A 26119-nucleotide genomic window follows, 5' to 3' on the forward strand; every position below is an offset into this window, starting at 1 on the left:
ATAATTACAAGCTAATAGAAAGGTATAGAATATGTTTACAAAGTAAGCAATTAAGATAAGTAGAGAGCTCTCTCTTCAGAGTGTGTAAACGTGCTCATTTGATGAGGATACGTCTGAGAGTGACGTCATTACGTCAGCGGACTCTGAGCTCGTGCCGCTGCTCCCTCTCCTGGCGGAGAGGCGCGCGCATGTGGTTTTGTCGACATGCACGCGCTCCTCGTAACACTATGCCACGTTTAAAACACTCACCGTGCTTTCATATCAGATAATATCTTTTATAATCTATCGTTTTGTTTGTATTTGCGCTTAAAATTAGGCATCACAAACTAAGAACAAGACAGTCACGTGTTCCGGTCATGTGACCAGTCACGACCAAGCAGTCCATCATGGCGGCGGCTACGTCTGTTTTCCACAGAGTGAGAACTGGGTCTAACATCGGAGCCCAGTATGACCAAGACGGCAACCTTATCCAGGTGAGGAACATTATCATGAATGACTCGTTTTACGGAGTAACGGAAGTGTGACAACTGCCGAGGACGTTGTGTGTCAACGGCAGCTCATCAGGCTCAGTGGCTTTTAATGTAGTGAAACGTTCAATTCAAGAGTTTCGAGAAGATAATTCAATTCACTTCAATTCAGTTTATTTGTAGAGCCCAATTTCACAAATTACAAATTTGTCTCAGAGTGCTTTACAATCTGTACACAGACATCCCTGCCCCAAAACCTCACATCGGACCAGGAAAAACTCCCAAATAACCCTTCAGGGGGGAAAAAAGGGAAGAAACCTGGAGGAGAGCAACAGAGGAGGATCCCTCTCCTAGGATGGACAGATGCAATAGATGTAATGTGTACAGAAGGACAGATTTAGAGTTAAAATACATTCAATGAATATGACAGAGTGTATGAATAGTTCATAGTAGGCATATTCCACAATGGAGACCTCCACGATCCATCAGGCAGATGGCGGTGGGGAGGAGGAGTGGGCGGAGTCTCAACAGTGGGCGGAGTCTCAACAGGACAGTGGCGTCGTCAGGAGCAGGAATTCCACGACCCAGACCTCGATGATCCATCAGGCAGATAGGATCTATGCCGTCTCATAGGGTCCGATGACCCCATGAGACGTGAAGTCAAAAGGACTCCGGGGAGAAAGCAGAGTTAGTAACGTGTGATTGAGAGATGAAATTTCATCCTTAAGGAGAGAAAAAAGAGGAGATAGGTACTCAGTGCATCCTAAAACGTCCCCCGCCAGCTATAAGCCTATAGCAGCATATCAAGGGTCTGGACCAGGGCAAACCTGATTAATAATTAACGTTCCTCTAGGCCGCTTCGTGACGTCAGGTGTACACATCCCATAATGCAACGCTCGATGTGTCCCAGGTGGAGACCCGAGAGGACGAGGAGCAGAGCGTGAAGCTGGCGGAGACCCTGGAGCTGCTGCTGGCTGCAGGCTACTTCCGGGCCCGGATCAAAGGCCTGTCCCCTTTCGACAAGGTACTGGCCGGGCTTTTTAAAAAGTTATTCTTTATTCCACAATTGCACTTGCACAATATCGTAAAGTGCCAATAAAACTAACGATAAAGGGGGGAAACTACAGAGGAAACCAAAAAAAGACAGACAGGAAAAAAAGCATTAAAAAGAAAGAAAGATTGCTTTCCCAAAAACTGTGATTGTACAATTACACAAATATGAAATATATATTATTAAATAAATATATATATATTTAGGCAACGCATGCCGTTCTGTTCTCGTGGCTTTTATTTTTGTTAGAACAGCCTTTCAGAGTTGTTATATAAATTTCAACCTCTTTGTACAAAAAAACCACACAAACAATTGGTCTCTGGCTTGTAAACTTCCACTCGTGAATATACGGAGAGCGTCGAAAAGCAGAGGGCTGTATCTGCTCCCGGGGTGGGGACGATGGCAACACTCGCTCTCCTGTGAGGAGAACCCGGACTCGCTCTCCTGTGAGGAGAACCCGGACTCGCTCTCCTGCTCCGGGTTCTAGTGCAGAAACGAGCCGCACGCCCTGAATGTTATGTTGAATATGTGTGTGACTGTATTTGCAGGTCGAGAAGAACGTTCTCAGCAGGCTCCTTGCAGCCGGCCTGCGGATCTCCGTAAACGGGCCAGAACGTTTCTGACTTCGTATATTGAGAGCCTCTGGAAATGTTCTTCCAAAAGCTCTGAAGAATACACTGCAGTGACAAAACCTGCACACTTTGTGGTTGTCATCTGCCCCAGAACCTTCTCAATCATGTCTTCCCTGTTGTAGATGAGCCTTGTTGAGAATGATTATCAGAGACTAGAGACATGTGGGTTTATTTTTCTTAAACGCCTTTTTGTGAAACTTTTCCTCGGTTATGCAGAGGACCTCCATGCCACCTGCGTCTTGCGTATAATCAACTTTAACTCAGTCACCTGAAAGAGACGAATGGTCACGTTTTTTGCCCGTTGCTGGTTCTAAAATGTACTTGCCGAGTGGAATTACTCACTTATACAGTAGCAGGTGTATAAACATTTTTTTAAGAAGCCTGGAGTGTCAAAAATTACACCTGTTGAAGCCGCCAACTTGCTCCGCGTCCTTGTTTGTGCGCTAACGGGACATTACTGGACACGTGGTAAAGAACAGTGATTACCCAGAAACCACTGGGCCCAGGAAGTGCGTACCACTGACGTATCCCTGCTTGTCTCCTCCTCAGGTGGTCGGTGGAATGACCTGGTGCATCACCACGTGTAACTTCGACATCGATGTGGATCTACTGTTCCAAGAAAACTCAACCATTGGCCAGAAAATGTAGGTTTTTAAAAATAGAAATACAATTTGCTGAGAGGGAGGGGGCAGCAATGGAGAAGGCCCTGTCCCTCCAGGTCCGATGCTTAGACAGAGTAGCGGGGGTGAGGAGGTTAGAAAAGTCTGAAGGGGCGACGCTGTGAAGGTTTTTGTAGGTGATGAGGAGAATCTTGAACGGGATTATTTGCTGTATGAGGAGCCAGAAGAGGTTTTGCAGGACTGGGGTCATGTGGTTTCTGATGGACTGGGGTCATGTGGTCTCTTATGGACTGGGGTCATGTGGTCTCTGATGGACTGGGGTCATGTGGACTGGGGTCATGTGGTTTCTGATGGACTGGGGTCATGTGGTCTCTGATGGACTGGGGTCATGTGGACTGGGGTCATGTGGTCTCTGGTGGACTGGGGTCATTTGGTCTCTGATGGACTGGGGTCATGTGGTCTCTGATGAACTGGGGTCATGTGGTCTCTGATGGGCTGGGGTCATGTGGTCTGGTGGACTGGGGTCATGTGGTCTCTGATGGACTGGGGTCATGTGGTCTCTGATGAACTGGGGTCATGTGGTCTCTGATGGGCTGGGGTCATGTGGTCTGGTGGACTGGGGTCATGTGGTCTCTGATGAACTGGGGTCATGTGGTCTCTGATGGGCTGGGGTCATGTGGTCTGGTGGACTGGGGTCATGTGGTTTCTGATGGACTGGGGTCATGTGGTCTCTGGTTGACTGGGGTCATGTGGTCTCTGGTGGACTGGGGTCATGTGGTCTCTGGTGGGCTGGGGTCATGTGGTCTCTGGTGGACCGGGGTCAGGCAAGTGCACAGATAGACGCCTAGTGTTGCTCAAGCACCTGCCCTTTTGCCCTGGATGAGAATAAGAAAGTGCTCTTTCTGCTGGAGCCACTTTTTTTTCATTCATCAGTGTTTAAGAATAAAACTTAATCTCTCTGTCATCAATTCCCCCCAAATGTGTTTTGATATCCGACAGAATTTATTTGAGTTCTTCACACCGACATGCGGCGCTCACGTGGTCTGTGGTAGTTTGTTGATGATTTTGGTGGATGTGCCGTACAGGATGCTGTTGCAGTATTCCAGTCGGGAGGTGATGAAGACTAGGATGAGTATTTGGTTGGCTGAGGGGGAGAAGGTGCAGACGTTCCATGTTATCAAGATGAGATCAGTTTTGTGTGACGTCATTGACGATCACCTGGTTCTCGTCCAGGTGAAGTTGATTTCTTGGCCACGGGTCACATCGTGGTTGTACTTGGTGCCAGCTAACCTTCATTTACACTACAGCCCCCTGTGTTACCGGTTGTGTGCAAATCTCATAAGGTCTCGTACACTTTTTCTTCAACATCGGCCATCAATCTCGATGTTTTTTAAAGCTTGATGTAACGAGTCATTGAGAGAAGATGTCGCCGTGCTGAGCGCTTCTGTCTCTTTGCAGAGCTCTGACGGAGAAGATCGTCTCTGTGCTGCCGAAGATGACGTGTCCTCATCGCCTCGAGCCGCATCAAATACAAGGGCTGGACTTCATCCACATCTTCCCCGTGATACAGGTGAGCGGTCCAGACCGAGACACCGGCTATAGGCTGATACAGGTGAGCGGTCCAGACCGAGACACCGGCTATAGGCTGATACAGGTGAGAGGTCCAGACCGAGGCACCGGCTATAGCCTGATACAGGTGAGAGGTCCAGACTGAGACACCGGTCATCTGCTGAGAGCCTTTAGTAATAGAAGTATTGATAAAGTCAAAGTTATTGAGGGATCGATCCCTGCCTGTCGATGTGAGTGATGTCATGTACTGTTTAAACTCTTAGTGGTCTGAAGACTAGAACAGATACCCAGTACAGTCCATTGGCCATCTTCCCAGTGGGAGGTGTTCTACCCAGTAGCTCTTGTTCCTCGTTGGCTGTGACCGGTGTGTGTTGCGTCTCCAGTGGCTGGTGAAGCGAGCCATAGAGACGAGGGAGGAGATGGGCGACTACGTTAGGGCCTACTCCATCTCCCAGTTCCAGAAGACCCACAGCCTCCCAGAGGTAACCACACCTCCAGATGATGGACTCTAATTTTATCAGTTATGTAATAACACTGTTACGCTCAGGACATTACCAAAATCACAGAACATAACATGTCCATCTGCTTCGGACCTTTTATGGGACACGAGCACCGGCTCAGTGTCACAGTATTAAGTAGTAGTAAGGTCAAGTCTACATTAACACACTGAATGTGTTTCATATGGTCTTATGGTCAGACCAATAAAAATGACCACATTTAGGAATACCAAAAAATAAATTAAATCAAATGTTATAAAATTTTAATTGGCATCAATCACTATTGTAAGACTGTAAGAAATTAGACTTATTATTGAAGTATTTCCATCATCATCATTACTTTTCAGTCATTTTTACTTCTCCTTGTGAAAATAAGCTTAAAATCAGAAGGTGAATGACACCAGAAAAACACAGCTGAAGTAAAAGAGAAGTCAGATCATGCTTTAACCTTAACGGTCCCGTGTGGCATAGTAATGATTACATTTCCTTGGTGGTCTAACAAGACATTGTTGGGCCATCCCATAAATCAAGTGCCCTCTAAATACGAGCTGCCCTCTAAATACGAGCTGTGTTGTGTGTGTTGTGGTCCAGGATGAAGAGTTCCTCCAGAGGAAAGGAGAAGCTGCGAGGACGGTTCTGGACGTCTTGGTGAGTTCCTACACATCACATGACCTGAGTTTGTTAAGAAACCAGTTCAGGACAAAGTCAAATATGACACAGAAATGACTGATTAATTGTTATACTGCATGCCTCCTTTATTCTGTTTGGTTTTTATACTGTTTTTAGTTTTAAACTGTGTTTAATTCCCTTTGCGCCAAATGGACTGTTGTGTTTAACAGGAAGTGTACAAACCCCAGAGGAAGTACCGGAGGCAGAGGGACGCAGGGGAGCTGCTGGAAGAGGAGTCCAGGGTCCACTCCACCCTGCTGGAATATGGCAGGTAGGTGTGTGTGTGTGCGTAGGTGTGTGTTTGTGGGCGCGTGCAATTTATTTCTCTGCTGAAAGTGAAAACATCCATGATGTCATCTTTGAACCCCGTCGTCTCTGGTCCACACGTCTCCGGGCCCGCGTCTTATCTGATGATGTTTTGTGTTTAATTAAGTCACGTTCCGTCCTGTAAGCCCGGGGTGAGCGTCTGAAGCCTCTCGGCCCTGTGATGAACATGTTCACCATGTTAAACATGGTGAACATGTTGAACATGTCAGTCACAGCCAACAGGCCTCACTTCCTGTGTTTCAGCCATGATGGGTGCACGGGGTGTTTCAGGTCTACTGTCACTGTTGTACATTTTATTTAGAAGTTTCACACTTTTGTTTTCTCTCTCTAGACGTTACGGATTCAGCAAACAGTCCAAACCAGACACGGTAAGGAACAGTTATCCTTCATCACCTCTCAGCCCTCCGCAGTACGATGCTGTCCGCTCCGTCCTCCGTCCCCTCCGCTGACCGTCCCCCTGCTCTCTTGTTTCCGTGATTTAAAAGTGAGGCGTGTCGGGAGAACACCAGCGTAGACTAAATGTTTCCCAGGCGCTCACATCCTGGACGAGAACGTTGTCATCCATGTCCTCGTAATGATGAACCATCCAATCAGACCTCAGACATTTTGAAAACAACATTTTATTGGACGTCTTCACTTCCCCGTGGCGACCAATAGAAACCGCCCGCCTGCCTGCAGGTTGTCATCTCATTGAGGCCGACTCAAATATCTCCTCCAACAAACTCGTACAGACGGCGTGGGCCGGTTTGCTTTCTGAGTTCTCAGAGCTCATGTCGCTCATCACCACAAACTCATCTTAAAACCCATCTAAATAATGCATCCGGTACCAAAGCTACAAAACTCTTCAATATCTTGGACATTACGTAATCAGCATTAGACAAAGAACGTAATTCATACAGATAGCGATGAGGTGACATCATCAAAAGGTTGCATACAGATGGCCATTGTTATGCAGACGACACACCGTTCTCCATCCCTGTTGATCCAACTACCGCTGACGGCCTGGAGAGTTAAGAAGTTTTTTTTTTAACCCTTTTTTAAATTAAACAAAAGACCATAATGTGGGTTTAGTATACAGGAGATAGTATACTGATGGAGCAATACAAAGAGCCAGACATATTATAGGTATTTAATGATATTTCGGATAAATGAAGTGATCCGAGTGGACTTTTTGGTCGTCAAAATAGAAAGAAGTTCACATATTGCTCAGTATCTTTTGGGGAAATGACAAAATAACCCCCCTGTTTCCCATAAAAATGAGGTTTTAGCCAATTACTTTTTTTTGGGTGTGAGAACATTATCAGAGTAGTTAAAAGGCTGTTCCTGCATATATCTTGTCTTCATTGAGAGGTCTGACATGGTGCTTGAGTTGAAGGTCTCTGTGTTCTCCTCCAGGTGGACGAGAGGAAGACGTCCCTGGCCAGCAGCGCTCCGCCAGCGGCCTCTGGGACGACAGAGCTGTCGGAGGAAGACCAGCTGCAGGCCGTGGAGGAGGTGAGCACCTCCTCTATTACAGTGTGATGTGCTTATTATAAAGAGTAGACGCAAGCAGGGAAAATATCATTTTAATAATTGTGAATTTGTGCAGTTAAGGGTCCTAAAAAACATAAATATGATGTACATGAAAGAAACGAGGCTAGAGACACTACGGGGTGGGATGGGTCAAATACACAGGTCACATTTCTGTCTGTATATGACGATTGAAATTAAGTTTTTATGTAGTACTCTTAAAACAGAATGTCACAATATGCCTAATTTAATTAATTATAAAGAACTTCATATGAAAATCTGTCCTAAGATGTTAGGGTTTGTTCCTGTATTTATGTTGTAATTTAATTTATATCAGTGATCACTGTTGTATGAGATTATGCCGATGACCTTGACCTTCCTGTTTTTTTCCCTCCCGAGATGCGGATCAAAGCTCTGATGACCAGCATGGCGGCCATGGCCAATGAGGAGGTACCAGAGCCAGTTCTCCTTCCCCAGCACATTACTCCTCTGTCTGTGTATCGGCTCCAAGCCGGTGTTACCTCAAACAATATGAATACACACAGCTCCATCTTTAGGATCTGTTCAGTGATCTGGTCATGTCATCTTTTTGTACTGCTGCATTCTCTGTAAACGGGAAGTTACTCGAACATCTGTGTGACTTGTGGGATTAGTTCTGATCCAAACCGGTTTCTCTTCATTCCTCCTGTGCAGGGGAAGCTGACCGCGAGTGCAGTGGGTCAGATCGTGGGTCTGCAATCTGAGGAGATCAAACAGATCGTCTCTGAGTACGCTGAGAAGGTGAGCGACGACCGTCTGATGATGACGAGGGTTCATGTTATACCCAGATTATCTATTGTGGGGATAGGAGTTACGATACATCTTTCCAGTTAAATGTTTATTACCTTCGCATTGAAAATGCGGAAGGTTATGTTTTGATCGCTATGTATTTATTTATTTATTTGTATGTGTGTTACTCGCATAACACAAAAAGTATTAAACCGAATCGCATGAAATTTGGTGGGATGATTGGTTATTATCCGGGGACCATTTGATTAGATTTTGGGATCGATCGGGTCAAAGGTCAAGGTCATGAAAAGGTCAACATCTTCTTGAATCGCATGAAATTTGGTGGGATGATTGGTTATTATCCGGGGACCATTTGACAACATTTTGGGATCAATCGGGTCAAAGGTCAAGGTCATGAAAAGGTCAAAATCTTTTTACCATAGCACGGTCAATTTGAATCCAATTGACATGCAACTAATGCCAAAATGTTCATAATTCATTGCCCAATCTTGTGATATGCGAAGGTATGCGCTCTACCGAGTGCCCGTTCTTGTTGGTTATTGAGTCAAAGACATATTCAACAACTACATAAAGAGCAGGAAGGCAGTTGGTCAGAAACACAATGATGGGTCATATTACGCCCAGATAGTCGCGTCCTTTTGAAGTTGCAGCTCACTTATAAACTTTCCCTGAGAAGAGAAAGGTCTTCATCCTTAAAACATGATGTCCCTGTGAGGCGTCATGCTTCTTTACCTCATCTGTTAGTCACGTACTCACACACTCGTCACTCTGTGTTTGTGTTGTCTTCATCTGTGACAGCGATAGTTCCTGACTGCTTGACTTGAATTAAAAAGGAGTTTCTCATGTTGTAAACCTGTACGGTAATGGTCTTCACCTCAATTAGGTGAGGATTTGAAAAAAAAATCCATTATTCGACTGTCAAAATATTGTACATGCATTCAATCCATTTAATTCAGGGTAAAAAAACAACCACATTCCTCTATCGAAGATCAAACTTTAAAAATAGGGAATAACAAAAATCAAACGCTCTTTATTACGTTGACTTTGTTCAAAGCTTTTTTGTCAGTCGAAGAAAATGACTCCAACCATTAGTGAGCTGCTAACAACATGTGTGACGCATGTGGGACTACAGTTGAAGTTTAGCCTTAGCTAACATTGACACATTTACCCCATGGCTGATTAATGTGTACGGTCCCTGTACAAATAAATAAATATACCTCACCTGCTCGCTTGCATAGAAGAAGAACGTCGACGCTCGGATCTCAACTCAAACACGGAGAGGATTGAAGTGTACGGGTTACGACTCCAGACGTGTGGAGATGCTCGCAGCGTTGGTACGGTCATGGAAAACCTGGAAAAGTTTTTTCCAGGCCTGGAAAAGTTTTTTGAAAAAAAATTGATCCCAAAGGTTTTGGAAAAGTCCGGAAAATGTTGTTATATTCATATGTTAATTCCCGCTGAGTTTAAGATAATTAAAATGTTTTTAAAAGAAAGACGCTCAAAATATAAGCTGACGTACGCTCTTTTCCACAATTTATTTTGGTTCCCGTGCTGCGAGTGAACGCACCGTAACTGGAAAAGTTTGGTTGACATAGCAACCGTAGCTCAGGGATGATTCACTATCATGTGTTCACCAAAATGTTTGGTCATGGAAATTTGGTTTAAAGTCCTGGAAATCCATCAACATGTGTATGAACCCTGTGCTTATACAAAACACCATACACACACACACACACACACACACATTCACGCACATATTCACGTAGCTGGTGGTGAGCGTGTTCTTGTAGCTTAACTTCCTGCATTTCCCAAAATGTCCCTGCAGCAGTCGGAGCTGTCGTCGGTGTCGGAGGAGCGGTCGGAGCGCTTCGGCCCACTGCAGCAGCACCGCCGGGCCGTGGCCTCGCTCAACAAGCAGATCCAGCAGAAGACCACAGAGCTGCAGGAGGTCGGCTGGGACTCAAAGTCTGCTCCAGTGGCGAGGCAGGGGTCAGGGAAGGGGTCATCGATATCATTAACAAGTGTGTGTTTGTTTTTTACAGCTACAAGCCAAGTATGGAGAGATGAAAACCGGCTGTGACGATGCCAAGAGGAACCTAATGGAGGTGAGAAGACGCGCGTGTGTGTGTGTGTGTGTGTGTGTGTGAACCTTATGTAAGATGAAAAAGGTCAAACTGTTGTTTCCTCTGATTCTCCTCAGGCCAAAGAGGACTCTGAGAAACTGGAGAACGAGATGAAGAGTCTAGACGAGCTGGAGGAGCAGGCTGACGGCAGGTGAGACACACACACAGTCACTGTGGACTACACACACACTCAATGTGCACTACTCACACACTCACTGTAGTATATATCAGGGAGATGTAGCAAAACCACACATCTGTTGCAGCTGGATTAATTACTCCACTAGAACTACGCCCCCTCTGCAGCTGAGCCTAACCACGCCCCACCAACACAACTGTATTACAACTTGTTCCTCTATGTCAGGGGTGGCCAACCAGTCAGAGACTAAGAGCCACATTTTTTACTGTGTTACCGCAAAGAGCCACATCATACACATATGTGTGCGCGCGCACACACACACACACACACACACACACACACACCTCTGATCAGCCAGATTTATTGTAAATGTCACACACCAACATGATGAAAAACTGTACCTGCTTTTCTGCCTGGCTTTTCAAAGCGACCAACTTGTTCTTGCGAAGTTCCGTCCCTTTTGGAAATTCCTGTTCGATGTTAGGGTGGAATGAGCTGAAGTGACGCTGAAGATTTGAAGCTTTGAAATGCGCTAATGCTGCGTGACATATAAGGCAGATCGGCTTGCCATTACGTTTAACAAAAAAATATAAACTCTCCCACTCTGGCAAAAACGTCTTGTGTTCTTCTTCATATTTTCGTTTGGCTGTGCTTTTTTTCCCTGCCATTTCAAGAGGTAACTTGACGGAAATTGTTTACAACACAAATGATGGCACACCAAAGATTCTCTCGTCGCTCGTTTGACGTCACTCAACCAGGCTTACATGGTCAGTGTGCCATCTAGCTGTAGGGGGAGTGAATGACAGCGCCAGCCAAGCATTTTTGACGCATGTCATGTGACAGCTCCTGAAGAGCCGCATGAAACTAGTTAAAGAGCCGCATGAGGCTCGCGAGCCGCGGGTTGGCCACCCCTGCTCTATGTTGCCCTCTTGTGGCTCCGGGAGGAATGACAGCCCCATTGGTCGAACCCCGTTCACACATGGAATGCAGCAGCTGTTTTCCAAACTTGCTCTGTAAGAGACTGGGATCATTCAATCAGCGGGTCAATGTGAACGTGTCCTCGACCAAGACACCCGGAGACACCGGCACACGGTGTGTATGTGTGTGTGTGTGTGCATGGTGAGATAGTCCTGATGGTCCTCGGTGTATGAAAGGGTACCAGGACTCAATTTCCCACTTCCCTGATAACAAAGTGGCGGAAGCAATAATGTTACACAACAAATCTAAATGTGTGTGTGAGTGTTCCCCCCTGAGACATGTCTCTGTCTCTGGTGGACGTCCGTCTCAAAGCGTCTCTCTGCTGAACAGCTTGCTGGAGTCGCTGAGGGCTCTGGTGACCACCAACGAGAGCCTGAAGCAGCAGGAGCAGGAGTTCCGCACACACTGTAAAGTGAGTCCCTCACACACACACACACTGTAGAGTGAGTACCTCACACACACACTGTAGAGTGAGTACCTCACACACACACTGTAGAGTGAGTACCTCACACACACACTGTAGAGTGAGTACCTCACACACACTGTAGAGTGAGTCCCTCACACACACACTGTAGAGTGAGTACCTCACACACACACTGTAGAGTGAGGCCCTCACACACGGAGCTGTAGGTTGAGTACCTCACACACACTGTAGAGTGAGTCCCTCACACACGGAGCTGTAGGTCTTACCTCATGTCCTCTGTCCAGGAGGAGATGGCCCGTTTGCAGCAGAACATCGAGGAGCTGAAGGCCGCCTCAGGACAGGACACAGAGGAGGAGAAGGTCGGTGCCCAGTCCGTCCAACACATCTGGTGTTTGAGCTTTGAGATCAAACATAAAGCCTTTATCCTCCTCCTCCTCCTCTCAGGAGAGGAACCAGCTGATAGACAAACAGTACAACACGGACCGAGAGAAGCTCCAGAAGATCCGTCTGCTCATGGTAACTTCTTCACACGAGATGGAACTGGAGTGGTGTGTGTGTGGACTCGGCAGCAGATACACCCTGACCACATGAGAGACACACAGAAACAGCATAGTTAGCGTCTCATTTCCTCGTTTGTCTTGAAAGAGTATTGTCGTTGTATTATTGCCTTGGTTTATGGGTTCTCTACTTTAATTTCAAACCTGATAATTAGCTGCAATTATTGTACAAAAGACATGATTGCATAACTGCATCCAGACAAGGTGACAACAGAAGCGCCTGTCAATCATGATTAGACAGGACTAGATAACGACATTCAGTCAACAATCGTACTAAAGTAAATATTCTTTTCTTTATTTTTATTGTGCTCCAAGCTTCTGCTCCTTCCTCTTTCAGGGGAACATGTTGAAAGCTTATAATCGTCTTATAGAATATAGGCATTCTCAGAATCAGCTTTATTGGCCATGTTCGTGTGCACATACATGTAATTTGACTCGGTTACACGTACGCGCTCCTCGTACATACATGTAACTTACAAATAGCAGGATAAACATAAAAAAAGACATTGAAGACAACAGAGTAGCAACCGGCCGGACCGCTGAGTACCTCCCCCTCGTCTGTTCAGGCTCGCAGAAACCGTGAAATCGCCGTCCTGCAGAGGAAGATGGACGAGGTGCCGAGCCGCGCCGAGCTCACCCAGTACCAGAAGAGATTCATCGAGCTCTACAGCCAGGGTGGGTTCCTCCTCCGTCTGGGGTCAACGTGTTTTAAAGCAGGAACAAAGACGTGACATGTTCTCGTGCCACTTTCAGTTTCTGCAACGCACAAAGAGACCAAGCAGTTCTTCACCCTGTACAACACTCTGCACGACAAGAAGGTCTACCTGGAGAAGGAGGTGAGACCCCACAGACGACGAGTGACGATGTCATGGAGGTCCAGTGTGGCTTCACGTTGAGATCAGTCTGTGACGTTAGTAAAAACATGTGCTTTCTTTCTGTAGGTGAATCTGCTGAATTCCATACACGACAACTTCCACCAGTAAGTATCCAGACATGCATGCAGGGTTCGTACGGTCATGGAAAACCTGGAAAAAAGTACTGGAATTAACAAATGGTTATTTCTAGGCCTGGAGAAAAAATGTAATCCCAAAAGTCCTGGAAATGTTTTTATATTCACGTGTTAATTAACACAGTTTGATTTGAAGAATAGACATTGATATCAATATTTATTCTTTTAATCAAACTATCGTCTCTCATTCATTTGTGTCATTTAAAGTTTATTAATTACTCATGTATACATCAAGATTTCACGTCATGTTTGGTCGTGGACATTTGGGTTCAAGTCCTGGACACCCATTGGTCCACATGTGTATGAACCCGGTGCGCGTGTCATCGGGAGCGCTGTACTGTAATGTGGTGGTCCACACGGTGACCTCTGACCTGCTGTCCAGGGCCATGGCGTCGTCGGCAGCCAAGGAGCAGTTCCTCCGGCAGATGGAGCAGATCGTGGAGGGCATCAAACAGAATCGCATCAAGGTACGGCTCGCTCGGCTCCCTGGACGTTTACTCTGTTACATCCGTGGGTTGCTGTTTGTAAACGCACGCATTCAAAGCTGGAGAGAGAGAAAAAAGCGATGGAGCGAGCTACAGAGTGAATGGAGAGATGTTGGGAAAAAGCAGTGAATCGGAGGTATATAAAGCCCCACCGCCACACAGTGCTGTCTGCTGCGTGTGGTTCCGCCCACTCGGCCGAGGAGACGGTGGAGACACATGAACACGCGGCGATGAAGCCACCTCTTCTCTACAGTTAGCCCTGTGGGTGTTCTGGTTGTGCAGCGTATCAGACGGCGAGGGGGCGGGACTAACACCTGAACCGGCTGTGGGTTGGTCAGTTCATACCAGCAGAAAATAACTATTAAGGCGTGAAGGCACCTCGTGGGTCTTCAGTGACTATTCAGCAGTGGTGTATAGTAACGAAGTAGAAATACTACGTTACTTTACTTAAGTCATTTTTTTGGGTATCTGTACTTTATTTTACTACTTATATTTCTGTTTACTTTTACTTCACTACATTTTGCAATGAAAACTTGTACATTTACTCCGATACATTTCCCCTGAAACAGTATCGTTACTCGTTACTACGGAAAAAAATAATCATGAGACAAACATCGGGGACTGCGGGGAACACACCGCAGCGCACCTGGCAGCACATCGGGGACTGTTGTGGAACACACCGCAGCGCACCTGAACGCAGCACGAGCACCAGGTTGGGGGTCAGTGGTCCTTGCCGCGTTCTTTCTCTTCCCAGTGATGCCCAGGATGTTAGCGAGCGGCTACAGATACGACTCATTTCATGTGGAGCAGCAATGGAAGCTACTCGAACAACCACGGGGACCAAGATCAACGTCCGTGGCCATATTTGGGCGAACTCTTTTCTTTCTACCGGATGAAGTGCCTCTTATGCCGACCGAAAGCTACGGAGATACTGGCCTTCAACAACTCACTATCCAACCTCAGGAAACACATTGAGGTAAATTAAGATTAATCCCATGAGCCGCAACGTTAATGTTTAGTCATCATAAACCTGTTAAGATATCTAGCAGTGTTGTCCTCAGGATTGGAGTAAGTTATATCTTTGGCAGGAGAGGGGGAGGCAGGTGTCTGATTGTCCTACGCATGTTGTACGTTAGGCTAACGTTCGCTAGCTATCGTCAATTAAATGAGACAATTAGCATGAGTGCAGCAGACGGATCTCTAGCGAGTTAATGAGCTGAAGAAGTGTTGACAGTTGTGAGAATTTGTTGATTTGAGTCGTCTTGGCTATAATATAATGCTAATCATGACAGCATTGTTATTAATATTTGTATTAATATTAAAAGAGTGACGGTCCAGTAATGGTGATGATATTGATTTGGGACTGTTGCTGTGTTTAACTACAGAGATACAAGTGCATATTCACAAATCAACTCTGGATGCACGGACAGTGCATGAAACTAAATGTATTGTAGCGACCCTGTGAAGTGGCTGTCAATCACAGTGTGGCACAGTGCATGCTGGTCGATTGGCGGAGTAGAGGGGAGGCGGGGTTAACCTGTCGGAAAAGGGGAGTTACGGGTGGTTGACGGAAACCGTTGTTGTTGGAGCTGCTGAGCTGAGAGGAGCACGCTGTCTGTGTTGGTGGATGCCCAATAAAGGAGGAGTAATAACGTCGTCCCGTCTCCGTGTCATCAGTGCCATAACGTCCGAGACGTTACAGTATAAACCTCAAATTAAAACAAACTATTTTGTACTAAACTTTAGGTTGGGGTCATGACATGTTATTAATTCTATCATGTATATAATACCTTCACTTTATTTCAGGAATGGACTACATCAAGCAGCACATGGAAGAACCCTCCCTGCAGCTAGGTGATGCCACCAGGTCCAGTTCATCTGATGAAGAGGACTTCTTCTTCGTCATCTCAAGCCCGTGACAGCAGAAAACAGCTGGATGGAGACGTGACCTGTTCAGCAGATCACGTTGACTTGCTGAAATGCTTCCCAACTGCGTGCTGCTGTCTGTGAAGCTAGACACACTCTACCTGCACCATCAGGGCCTGTGAAGCTAGACACACTCTACCTGCACCAGGGCCTGTGAAGCTAGACACACTCTACCTGCACCATCAGGGCCTGTGAAGCTAGACACACTCTACCTGCACCATCAGGGCCTGTGAAGCTAGACACACTCTACCTGCATCAGGGCCTGTGAAGCTAGACACACTCTACCTGCACCATCAGGGTCTGTGAAGCTAGACACACTCTACCTGCATCAGGGCCCGTGAAGCTAGACACACTCTACCTGCACCAGGGCCTGTGAAGCTAGACACACTCTACCTGCATCAGGGCCTGTGAAGCTAGACACACTCTACCTGCACCATGTGAACGGCTCTTCAGCATCGCAGGACTCATCTTCAGCCCCAGAAGAGCGACACTGACATCTGGCCATTTTGAAAATCAACTTCTTTTGAAGATGAACAAGAATTTGTTCAGTTTAAAGTGATGATTCTGGTTGTTACTTTTGGTTCTGCTTTTTTCTGTGTTAATCGTGTTTTTATATTTTAGTAATTTCATAGTATTCATATATTGCTAAGTTCATCCTAGCTCATACTCCTTGTTCATGGCGGCCACAGCACCCAAACATGAACTTCATAATTCTCAAAATTCTGACCTTGTTTGTTTTATTACCAGCATTTATTTTTACTTTTACTTTCAATACTTAAGTACATTTAATATCAGAAAATTACTTTTGATACTTAAGTACAAAAAAAATCAGATACTTTAATACTTTTACTCAAGTAGTATTCTCATAGTTGACTTTTACTTTTACTTGAGTAATTTTCCAGTCAAGTATCTTTACTTATACTCAAGTATGACTTTTGGGTACTTTATACACCACTGCTAGTCAGAGGAATGTTTTTTGTATGAGTATATATATATATTTTAAACATTTAATTCATGCATATTATACATTTTTAACGCATGGTTATTTTATGAATTGGCAATAGTTGTTTCTCTGGTTAGGATTACACTGAGATCAGGGAATGGGGCGACATTGAACCGAAGCAACACGAGCATTCAGACAAACTGGGTTCCAGCTCAATGAAGCGGGTTATCCAGAGAACAAGTTCTGACGGGCTTTCCATTTTTCCGTGTGATCCTCACTTTTGACTTTGTGCTCGTCTCCCAGATGGAGAAGAAGAAGCAGGAGAACAAGATGAGGAGAGACCAGCTGAACGACGAGTACCTGGAGCTGCTGGACCAGCAGCGGCTCTACTTCAAAACCGTCAAGGACTTCAAAGAGGTGAGAGGACCGCAGGGTGAGAGGACCGCAGGGTGAGAGGATGAGAGGACCGCAGGGTGAGAGGACCGCAGGGTGAGAGGATGAGAGGACCGCAGGGTGAGAGGACCGCAGGGTGAGAGGATGAGAGGACTGCAGGGTGAGAGGACCGCAGGGTGAGAGCTTCAGGAGCTCCAGACCAGCTGAAGGATACCAGTACTTTGAGAAGGAGAACTTCTTACAGTGCCCCCCCCCCCCCCCCCGTTGCTTTTATACATGAAAACATGCTCAATATAATTTGGCTGAATATCAAAGTGAAAACTGATTTTTACAAACGAATGACAATCAATACAAAATCTATTAAATCTATACTTGTATTAGTCGGTGAAGTCAGGAATTTACTTCCCTAAACATTTAGACCTTTGGGGGGTTTGCCACCACTTCATTTTTATTTTATTGTAATACTTCTCCATAACTCTGTCTGAGTGTCTTCTTCCTCCTATTGGAGCTTGTAAAACAACTGACTGACGCATTACCGCCACCAGGTGGTGGAAGCTGTATTGTAACTGAGCGTCTCATAGATGACACTAACATGTCTAGTGTCTCCAATTGATAAAGTGTGTGTATATATTAGGGCTGTGAAACGATTAAAATTTTTAATCGGGTTAATCACAGGTTTTTGTGGATTAATCATGATTAATCACATATATACGATATTCTCGGTATATTTTGTGAGAACATAGAGATTTATGACAAAAGACGGATATATACATTTATACATTCTTCTATACAATGGTGCTGCAACTCAGCAGTTATTTAGCAGTTTTCTTCCATATGGAACATTAATACATCTTCATCCTAAACAGAATGTTTAACCCTCCTGTTACCTTTCGGGTCAATTTGACCCCATTCAATGTTTAATGTCGGTGTTCTTTGGGGTCAATTTGACCCCAGGCTGTTTTTCACTGTGTCAAACATATAAGAAATATCAACTTTTATTTATTTAAAGGGCTATTTAGGTAGTCAACAAACAAACATAAAGTACCTCACACTTAAACTTGGGAAGCAATATTAATTCTAATAATTTTCTGAGGTTTTAATTGCTGGGGTCAAATTGACCCGAGGGTAAAATATGTTAGTAAATGTAAAGGTAACAGGAGGGTTAAACAGAACATTTTTCTCTTGTTTGTCAACCATTAACTCCACCATGATACAATCTAAAGGCCTCTAGTCTTCCTCGAGCAGCTGCTGAGGCAAACTGACTGTGGGTTTTCTTCATGAACTGGGCCGTGATGAAAGGGACGGCGGGGACACCGCTGCAAAGCTGAAACCTCACCGGCCCGGACAGGTGGACAGATTGACAAGTGACTTTTTTTGCTCGGTCGATGCGCGCGACGGAGCTCTGTGGCGCGAGACGGAGATCGATAAGTGTTAACGCAACGAAGAGACAGAAATGACATGCTGCTGTGGAGATACGATCAACAACAGACGTTTAGTTTAATAAAAGAACAAAGACGTGCTATAGAGAACATGTCAGGGGGCGGGCCAATCTTTTTAATGTCATGCGATCTACCAACACTACGCCGCAATCGACTGGCAGGTCGCGATCGACGTGTTGAGACCCTGATCTACAGGAAGTAAAAGTCGTAACAAGGTTTCCGTAGGTGAACCTGCGGAAGGATCATTACCGATGAACAGACCGTCTGCATGAGAGCGGACAGAGTTCAGATTGAAGTGGTGTATTGGAAGCTCATTTTGCAAGTGACTTTTTTTTCGTCCCGACGACCAACAACAGACGGATTGGAAGCTCATTCTGTGCATGCGTTAAAAAAAAATAACTAGTTAAACCTGTAATTGAATTAACTGAGTTAACGCGTTATTTTTCACAGCACTAGTATATATATATATATGTGTGTGTACATGTGACCTGAGATTAAACTCACGTGACTTCGTCTTCTCTTGTCCCCAGGAGTGTCGTAAGAACGAGATGCTGCTGTCCAAGCTGAGGGCCAAAGGAGCTTCTTAAACCGCCTGATGTCTCCAAGAGGACCTTTACGAGCTACTTTGATCTTTTTGTAACATTCCACACGTTGTTTGGTTGTGTCTCCTCGTGGCTCATAGAGTTCAACACGTGTAACCCGAGCCACGCTGTGACAGGAGGGCTGCACATTTCCACTGATTCAACAAGTCTTGCATATTTAAATGAGTATATAGGAGCCCTATAACAACCCTATAAATCATGATCCTGTGTTTAATAATATCCCATACATGTTTTGCGTTGAGATTTTCAAAAACCACATCTGGACCTTTCTAGCTGAATCCCCCCACCTCCGGGTCCTGACGTGGAGAGGCGTGACCCCGATGTCACTTATACTAAAGGGTTGTTAATACGGCCTCATAGTTCATATCGGATGCGTTGTAGAGGTGCCTCGGGGCAGCGTTCAACATCCCTCTGTGTACGTAAAGCTCTTTACAGTGACAATGCTCTGATGTATGGCCATGTACAACCAGTATTTAATAAATAAAGCAATCTCTCCGTGTGGATGCCTGTGCCGTTACTCACTCAGATAGGATGTGTTCTGCCAGATTGAAGGCAGCACACTATCACAGGTCACATGACGGGCCTGAAGGAAACATCCTGTGTATCACAAAGAACTTCAAATCTGTTGGAGATGCACGACGCGGACAAATCAGCACCTGCTCCGGGACCAGGACCCGGGCCTGAGTCCTGTGACCCTGCTGAAGAGTCCTTTAACTATTATTATATTAGAAGCACTGCTGGTGTCAGCATGTGTCTATTGTTGCATAACCACACCCCGATGAATAGTGTCTGTCATATTCATACATGTTCACACACATGACATCTGTTCTGTCCATCTTGGAGAGGGATCCTCCTCTGCTGCTCTCCAGAAGGGTTTGGACCTTTTTAGCCACTGAACGTTTTTTTCTGTTTTTTGTAAGTTGTTCTTGCTCCGATGTGAGGTCAACGGTCAGGGATGTCGTATGTGTACAGATTGTAAGGATGAAAGATTGTGTTTTTGGGCGATACAAATAAATGACGGACATGTTCAGACTCAAATGTATTCAACAGAAAAGTCTTTTTTCAACCCGCATTCTTCTTTCTTTCTTTTAAACTCATGTATTTTTTTTCAGTTTCACTGAACAAAAAATAGAACCTGACAAAACATTGTAAATGACCGGAAAAAAAATTTAAATAGAAAATAATAATACAAATGAAAATACAAATAAAGAAAACAGACATAAGTAGAACATACAGGACTGTCTCAGAAAATTAGAATATTGTGATGAAGTTCTTCATTTTCTGTAATGCAAATCAAAAAACAAAAATGTCATGCATTCTGGATTCATTACAAATCAACTGAAATATTGCAAGCCTTTTATTCTTTTAATATTGCTGATTATGGCTTACAGCTTAAGAAAACTCAAATATCCTATCTCTAAATATTAGAATATCATGAAAAAGTATACTAGTAGGGTATTAAACAAATCACTTGAATTGTCTAATTAACTCGAAACACCTGCAAGGGTTTCCTGAGCCTTGACAAACACTCAGCTGTTATAAATCTTTTTTTTTACTTGGTCTGAGGAAATATTAAAATTTTATGAGATAGGATTTTAGAGTTTTCTTAAGCTGTAAGCCATAATCAGCAATATTAAAAGAATAAAAGGCTTGCAATATTTCAGTTGATTTGTAATGAATCCAGAATGCATGACATTTTTGTTTTTTTAATTGCATTACAGAAAATAAAGAACTTTATCACAATATTCTAATTTTCTGAGACAGTCCTGTAGATAGTAAATTAATAAAGGGTCATCAATTGCTCTTTACAATGTTTGATCAATTCTTTTCAGGGCAGCTGAGAACATTACTCATGTTTACCTTGGATACATTCACACATTCTTGTTTCTAGTCAAAACCCGGGGACTACATAACCCAGAATGCAGCTGCACACATGCGTTGGATATTTAGGTGTGTTATGCTCACTTCACCTGTCAATCACAATGCATTGGGGATCCCTCACCATTCACACAGCAGTCACAGCAGTGTGAGGTGAAGTGTGTTGCCTAAGGGGCGGAGTCAGGGGACCAAACCACCGGTCCTCTGGTTGAAGGACGACCGGCTGAGCCACAGGAGCCTCTCGCCTGCAGCAGAGGTCTGGTGACATCACTTCTCTCTCACTCCACATCTCCAGATTATTTGACTCTTCAGACCCAAACGACTCCGACTCAGTGACTTCACTTCATTCAGACGCGGTGGTCCTTCACGGTGTTACTGAAGATACTCAATGTGCATGGCAATAACACACTCGCTCTTCTCAACACTGGGGGTTTGCTGAATGTGTTTCATTGGTGTCTGAATAATAATAATAATAACCATTTATTTTATATAGCGCTTCTCAAGGCACCCGAAGTCGCTTTACAGAGTCCAGAGTCAAGTAGTCATACACACACACAGTCATACTGGTGGTGGTAAGCTACATCAGTAGCCTCAGCTGCCCTGGGGCAGACTGACGGAAGCGTGGCAGCCAATCAGCGCCTACGGCCCCTCCGACCACCACCAACATTCATTCACATCCATACGAACCGGGGTGAGGCTGCGGTGCATGTCTTTATGATGGTGGGGGAAACCGGAGTACCCGGAGTAAACCCACGCAGACACGAGGAGAACATGCAAACTCCACACAGAAAGGACCTGGAACGACCGGGATTCGAACCCAGGGCCTTCTTGCTGTGAGGCAACAGTGCTAACCACTGAGCCACCGTGCTGCCCCAATGGCAATCAGTGTGTGTGTGTAATTGTGTGTGTGAGTGTGTGGATGAATGTGTGTCTGAATGTGTATGTGTGTGTGTATGCATGTATTCATGTGTGTATGCGTGAATGTGTGTGTGTGTGTGTGTGTGTGTGTATATGTATCCAGCATGTTCCTCTGCCTCAAAGTGTTTCCCTCTCCCTCTCTATCGGCTCTGCTTGCTCTCCAATCTCCATGATTGTAACGCTGAACAGACAGTTTGATGTCAGAGGCCTGATTGGGCGACATTAAAAAACACGATCACGTACGCAGGCGACTCCCTAAAGGAGAGCCAGCGTCTGATGAGCACGCTGTTTACACCAAGACATACGACTATAAAGCTGTAGATCACTCAGCAGGTCAATACTAGAGAGGTTCGTGAGTGGAGGTGAAGCGGCTGGACTCCACAGGACTCCTGTGTGCTCATGCTGTTGTTCATCACTGATGTGTCTCTGATCACGATAGTCGTCTCTCTGTCAGCGGAGAAAGAGGCGTTGAGGAGATAAAAGCAGGAAGTGTGTGTGGAGGGGACGAGCAAACGAGCAGTGGAGCTCAAGTGTTGTTCGAGTTCACCGGAGGAAGAGGGGCCCGACCCGGACCGACACGCTCCCTGGACCCTGGACCCTAGACCCTGGACTCTGGACCTTGGACCCTGAACTCTGGACCCTGGACCCTGCGCCTGGTGTGAAGGCAGCTGTGTGATGTGCTTCATGATGAGCGTGTCCTGGCTGCTGCTGCTGCTGGTTCTCAGCGTGGGAGCTGCGGTCCACAAAGCAGAGGTTTCCCTGGAGGACCAAGGCTCTCGCCTGCGAGGCCTCTGGAAGCTGCACATGAGGGACGGCCTGCAGAAGGGGAAAGGTGAGACTACACTCTACACTGCAAACCAAACAGTCTCTTGATTCATCTAGTTGTGTATCTTTGTTTATTATTATCTTTATTTAAAAGAGACCGTGTACAGTCAACACATACATGTCACCATTTGATGCTCTGAACCAGATTGTAGCTTTACAGCTCATTGGCATCTAGTCGATTGACATACCATAATAAACATAAAATAATAACACACAGAAAACATAAACATAAAATAATAACACACAGATAACATAAACATAAAACAATAACAAACATAAAACAATTACAAACATTAAACAATTACAAATATAAAACAATAACAAACATAGAAACAATTACAAACATAAAACAATAATAAATATAAAACAATTACAAACAAAACAATCATAAATATAAAACAATTACAAACATAAAACAATAACAAATATAAAACAATAATGAACATAAAACAATAACAAATATAAAACAATTACAAACATAAAACAAAAATAAACATAAAACAATAATAAACATAAAACAATAACAAACATAAACAATAGCAAACATAAAACAATAACAAACCGTACAGGATGAGACACACTACAACAGTATATGTGGTAAGACACAATACACACAATACAAAGCTACAGTACAGCACAATAAAAGTAAGTGATACATACATAACAGTAAGTAAATTATAAACATTAAAAGTAAGTAATACGAGCCATAATGATGAGCTCGATGAGTACAGCGCTGACAGCGCTCAGGAACATCTCAGGTGTAATTATTAACTTTCGTTGTGGCTCCTTTTATGAATGTGAAGATATTTATATGACACTGTTACTCACTCTGGCTAAAACAAGTCAACAATAAAGCATGTATGTTTGCAAACTTTGTAACATTTGTATCTTTCCTTTGGCTAGTAGTGTGTTTTCATCAGCATTAAGCTCTTAGCCTTGTTCAGAGTCTTGGGCTCGTGGGCCACCTATAGTGGCCGAGATGAGTATTACAACAACAAACACCGAGACAAATAAACACCTGCCAAAACTTTGTTCACAGATTATTTTAAAAAAGGAATTTTGAGCAATTATTGTGGAAAAAACTTGTTTTCTCTGTTCTTAAGTTATTAACAGTAAGAAAACTATAAGATCAGATTCAGACATGTACATTACATCACATGTCATTTAGCAGACACTTTCATCCAAAGTGACTTACAATAAGTTCATCAACCATGAGGACAATATCAGAACAACAAGAATCGAGAAAGTAGCATTTCTTCAAGAAAGCAAACTTGAAGAATATATATATATATATATATGAATATTTAAATATATATTTCTATATTTATATATATGAATATTTTTATATATATATAAAGATATATATTTATAAATTAAAATATATAAATATATAAATAATATGTATGTATTTTTAAATATATATATGTATTTATATATATATGTCTATCATAATTTTTTTTAACTTGACTAAGGGCTCCTATGCTTCCCTCTGTCACCAGAGAACAGGGACAATTACATAAAAGATGTGAAGAACACCTCATATTAGCTGTACTCAGTATAAAGATGTATTTGTTGCACCACAGTTTCTAAGAAGTGATGTGAATTCCCTCAGGATTTATTTGTGCAACAGCACCGCAAGATGCTTCCAAAATATTGTATTTTTTGTGTGTTACATGATAACAAATACAAACTTTGCCAAAAGAGAACCAATCTGTTGTTTTTCCTCCTTTGTGAAATGATCCAGTGTGTCAACGTGTCGTGTATTCATTCATCTCTTTGTAACGCAGCTTCTGATCCTCCTCCAATCGGAGAAGAGGTCAAACAACAGTTGCTCTACTGCCGCGTCGGGATTGGCTACCATCTCCAGATCCTTCCCAGTGGCTCTGTAGGAGGCGTCCACAAACCCACTGAGCACTGTGAGTTCGTGATGTGTGTGAACCTGCATTGTTTACATTCGGTACATTCAGCAGTTTCAAGTCTTCTCGACGTTTCTTCATTCCCATAAGGCCAATATTTTAGACCCAGTGTAGGTATCTGTGATACATCCTTCACCTGCATGTCTTCATCTCCTCCAGGTTGGCTGAAGGTGTTTGCTATGAAACACGGAGTGGTGGGAATCAGAGGAGTCAAGAGTGCCTTGTACCTGTGTATGAATGGTGAAGGACTGGCCTATGCAACGGTATGGAGCTCACACCAGTATCACACCAGTATCACACCAGTACCACACCAGTATCACACCAGTATGACAGCATCACTTTGTCAGACCTGTACCAGAGTTACAGTCAGGGCGACCTCCTCACTGAGCACAGGGCTGCATCATGTTAAATGTCTTCCTGCCTCGTCTCCTTCCAGGAGCAGTTTTCTGACGACTGCCTGTTGAAGGAGCACCTGGAAGAGAATCACTACACCACCTACTCCTCTCTGTCTCACCCCGGCTTCTATCTGGCTCTCTCCCACAAGGGAGTGCTCAGGAAGGGCTCCAGTGTGGGCCGCCACCAGGCCTGCACCCACTTCCTCCCTCGGAGAAAGTCGTGATCACGACTCAGGCCCGATTAGGAATGTAAGCTACAGACTAGACACGGGCCTCCACACAGGACCGCAACATGGAAACACTGGAACTGGTTCCACATGCAGGAGATACTATTGGTGGGATTACTTGCTGTAAGGACAGAGGCGACGTAGCACCATCCACTCATCTGGCCACTGCACTCAAAGGACCTGGCCCAGTCTGAGGGTCACTCAACAAACAATGGCTGCTCGTGGTGCAACGCTGGGGCGTGTTCATGGTGTTGGCTTGGTCTCTGCTATCAAACACAAAGAAAGGAATGTAATCATGTGTACGTGTTCGACACTAAACAGGAGCAGGTGGGACAACATATTGTTAAAACTACAATGTACAGGATTCTTTTCTGACTTTTTAAAGTGAGTTTGTTTCTGTCCTTTAAGCTGGACCAACCAATATGTTTTATAAGAGCAAATAACAATTTGATGTAAAACATAGTAGTCACAGTGATGGACCAACAGACTCATCACTTAGCAACGAGCTGGTGAGCAGAGTGTAGCATCTAGCAGCTACCGCCACAGACATCCCTGTTCATACAAACGTCTGTATGTTAGTATTGATGGGTGACTAGATGTAATGGACAGTTGTTTATACAGAGTTGCGCTTGAACATAATGAAAACGAAAATGCCTTTAAAATGTATCTCTTCCTTGTGATTCATATTTATTTGGGTTGTGTAGTTTTATTTATTTAGATTTCAGAAAGACTCCTCTGGTTGTATATAAATCTATTCATTCATGCGTTAACGTTGCATTCTCTCTCCTGACCACCAGGGGGCAACTCCTCTGGTT

At 44.4% G+C, this 26119-nt stretch overlaps 2 protein-coding genes across 5 annotated transcripts; both read left to right on the forward strand.

Annotated features, from left to right (window-relative positions):
* The first annotated feature begins 241 nt into the window (after positions 1-241).
* ccdc93 (coiled-coil domain containing 93) lies at positions 242-19646 on the forward strand. Of its 4 annotated transcripts, XM_056424284.1 has the most exons (24): positions 252-473; positions 1378-1491; positions 2700-2794; positions 4229-4340; positions 4723-4821; positions 5428-5484; positions 5676-5776; positions 6164-6200; positions 7228-7326; positions 7741-7791; positions 8035-8121; positions 9956-10078; positions 10173-10235; positions 10331-10404; positions 11698-11779; positions 12076-12150; positions 12236-12307; positions 12915-13023; positions 13102-13184; positions 13290-13327; positions 13740-13824; positions 14412-14561; positions 17015-17128; positions 19074-19646. In XM_056424284.1, the coding sequence occupies exons 1-24, from the start codon at positions 387-389 to the stop codon at positions 19128-19130; spliced, it is 2064 nt and encodes a 687-aa protein (XP_056280259.1). In that variant the 5' UTR covers positions 252-386; the 3' UTR covers positions 19131-19646. The 4 variants fall into 4 exon arrangements, 3 of the variants coding, with proteins under 3 accessions (XP_056280275.1, XP_056280259.1, XP_056280266.1); XR_008832961.1 differs by lacking the exons at positions 14412-14561; positions 19074-19646 and adding an exon at positions 14597-14818 and having other exon boundaries at positions 242-473; positions 15649-17107; XM_056424291.1 differs by lacking the exon at positions 14412-14561 and having other exon boundaries at positions 261-473.
* Positions 19647-22616: 2970 nt separating this feature from the next.
* On the forward strand, positions 22617-25301 carry fgf9 (fibroblast growth factor 9). The gene is made up of 4 exons (XM_056426584.1): positions 22617-22773; positions 24554-24682; positions 24842-24945; positions 25119-25301. The coding sequence occupies exons 1-4, from the start codon at positions 22617-22619 to the stop codon at positions 25299-25301; spliced, it is 573 nt and encodes a 190-aa protein (XP_056282559.1).
* Positions 25302-26119: the final 818 nt, after the last annotated feature.

This window comes from Pseudoliparis swirei, chromosome 2 (assembly GCF_029220125.1).
Source record: "Pseudoliparis swirei isolate HS2019 ecotype Mariana Trench chromosome 2, NWPU_hadal_v1, whole genome shotgun sequence".
NCBI lineage: Eukaryota > Metazoa > Chordata > Actinopteri > Perciformes > Liparidae > Pseudoliparis > Pseudoliparis swirei.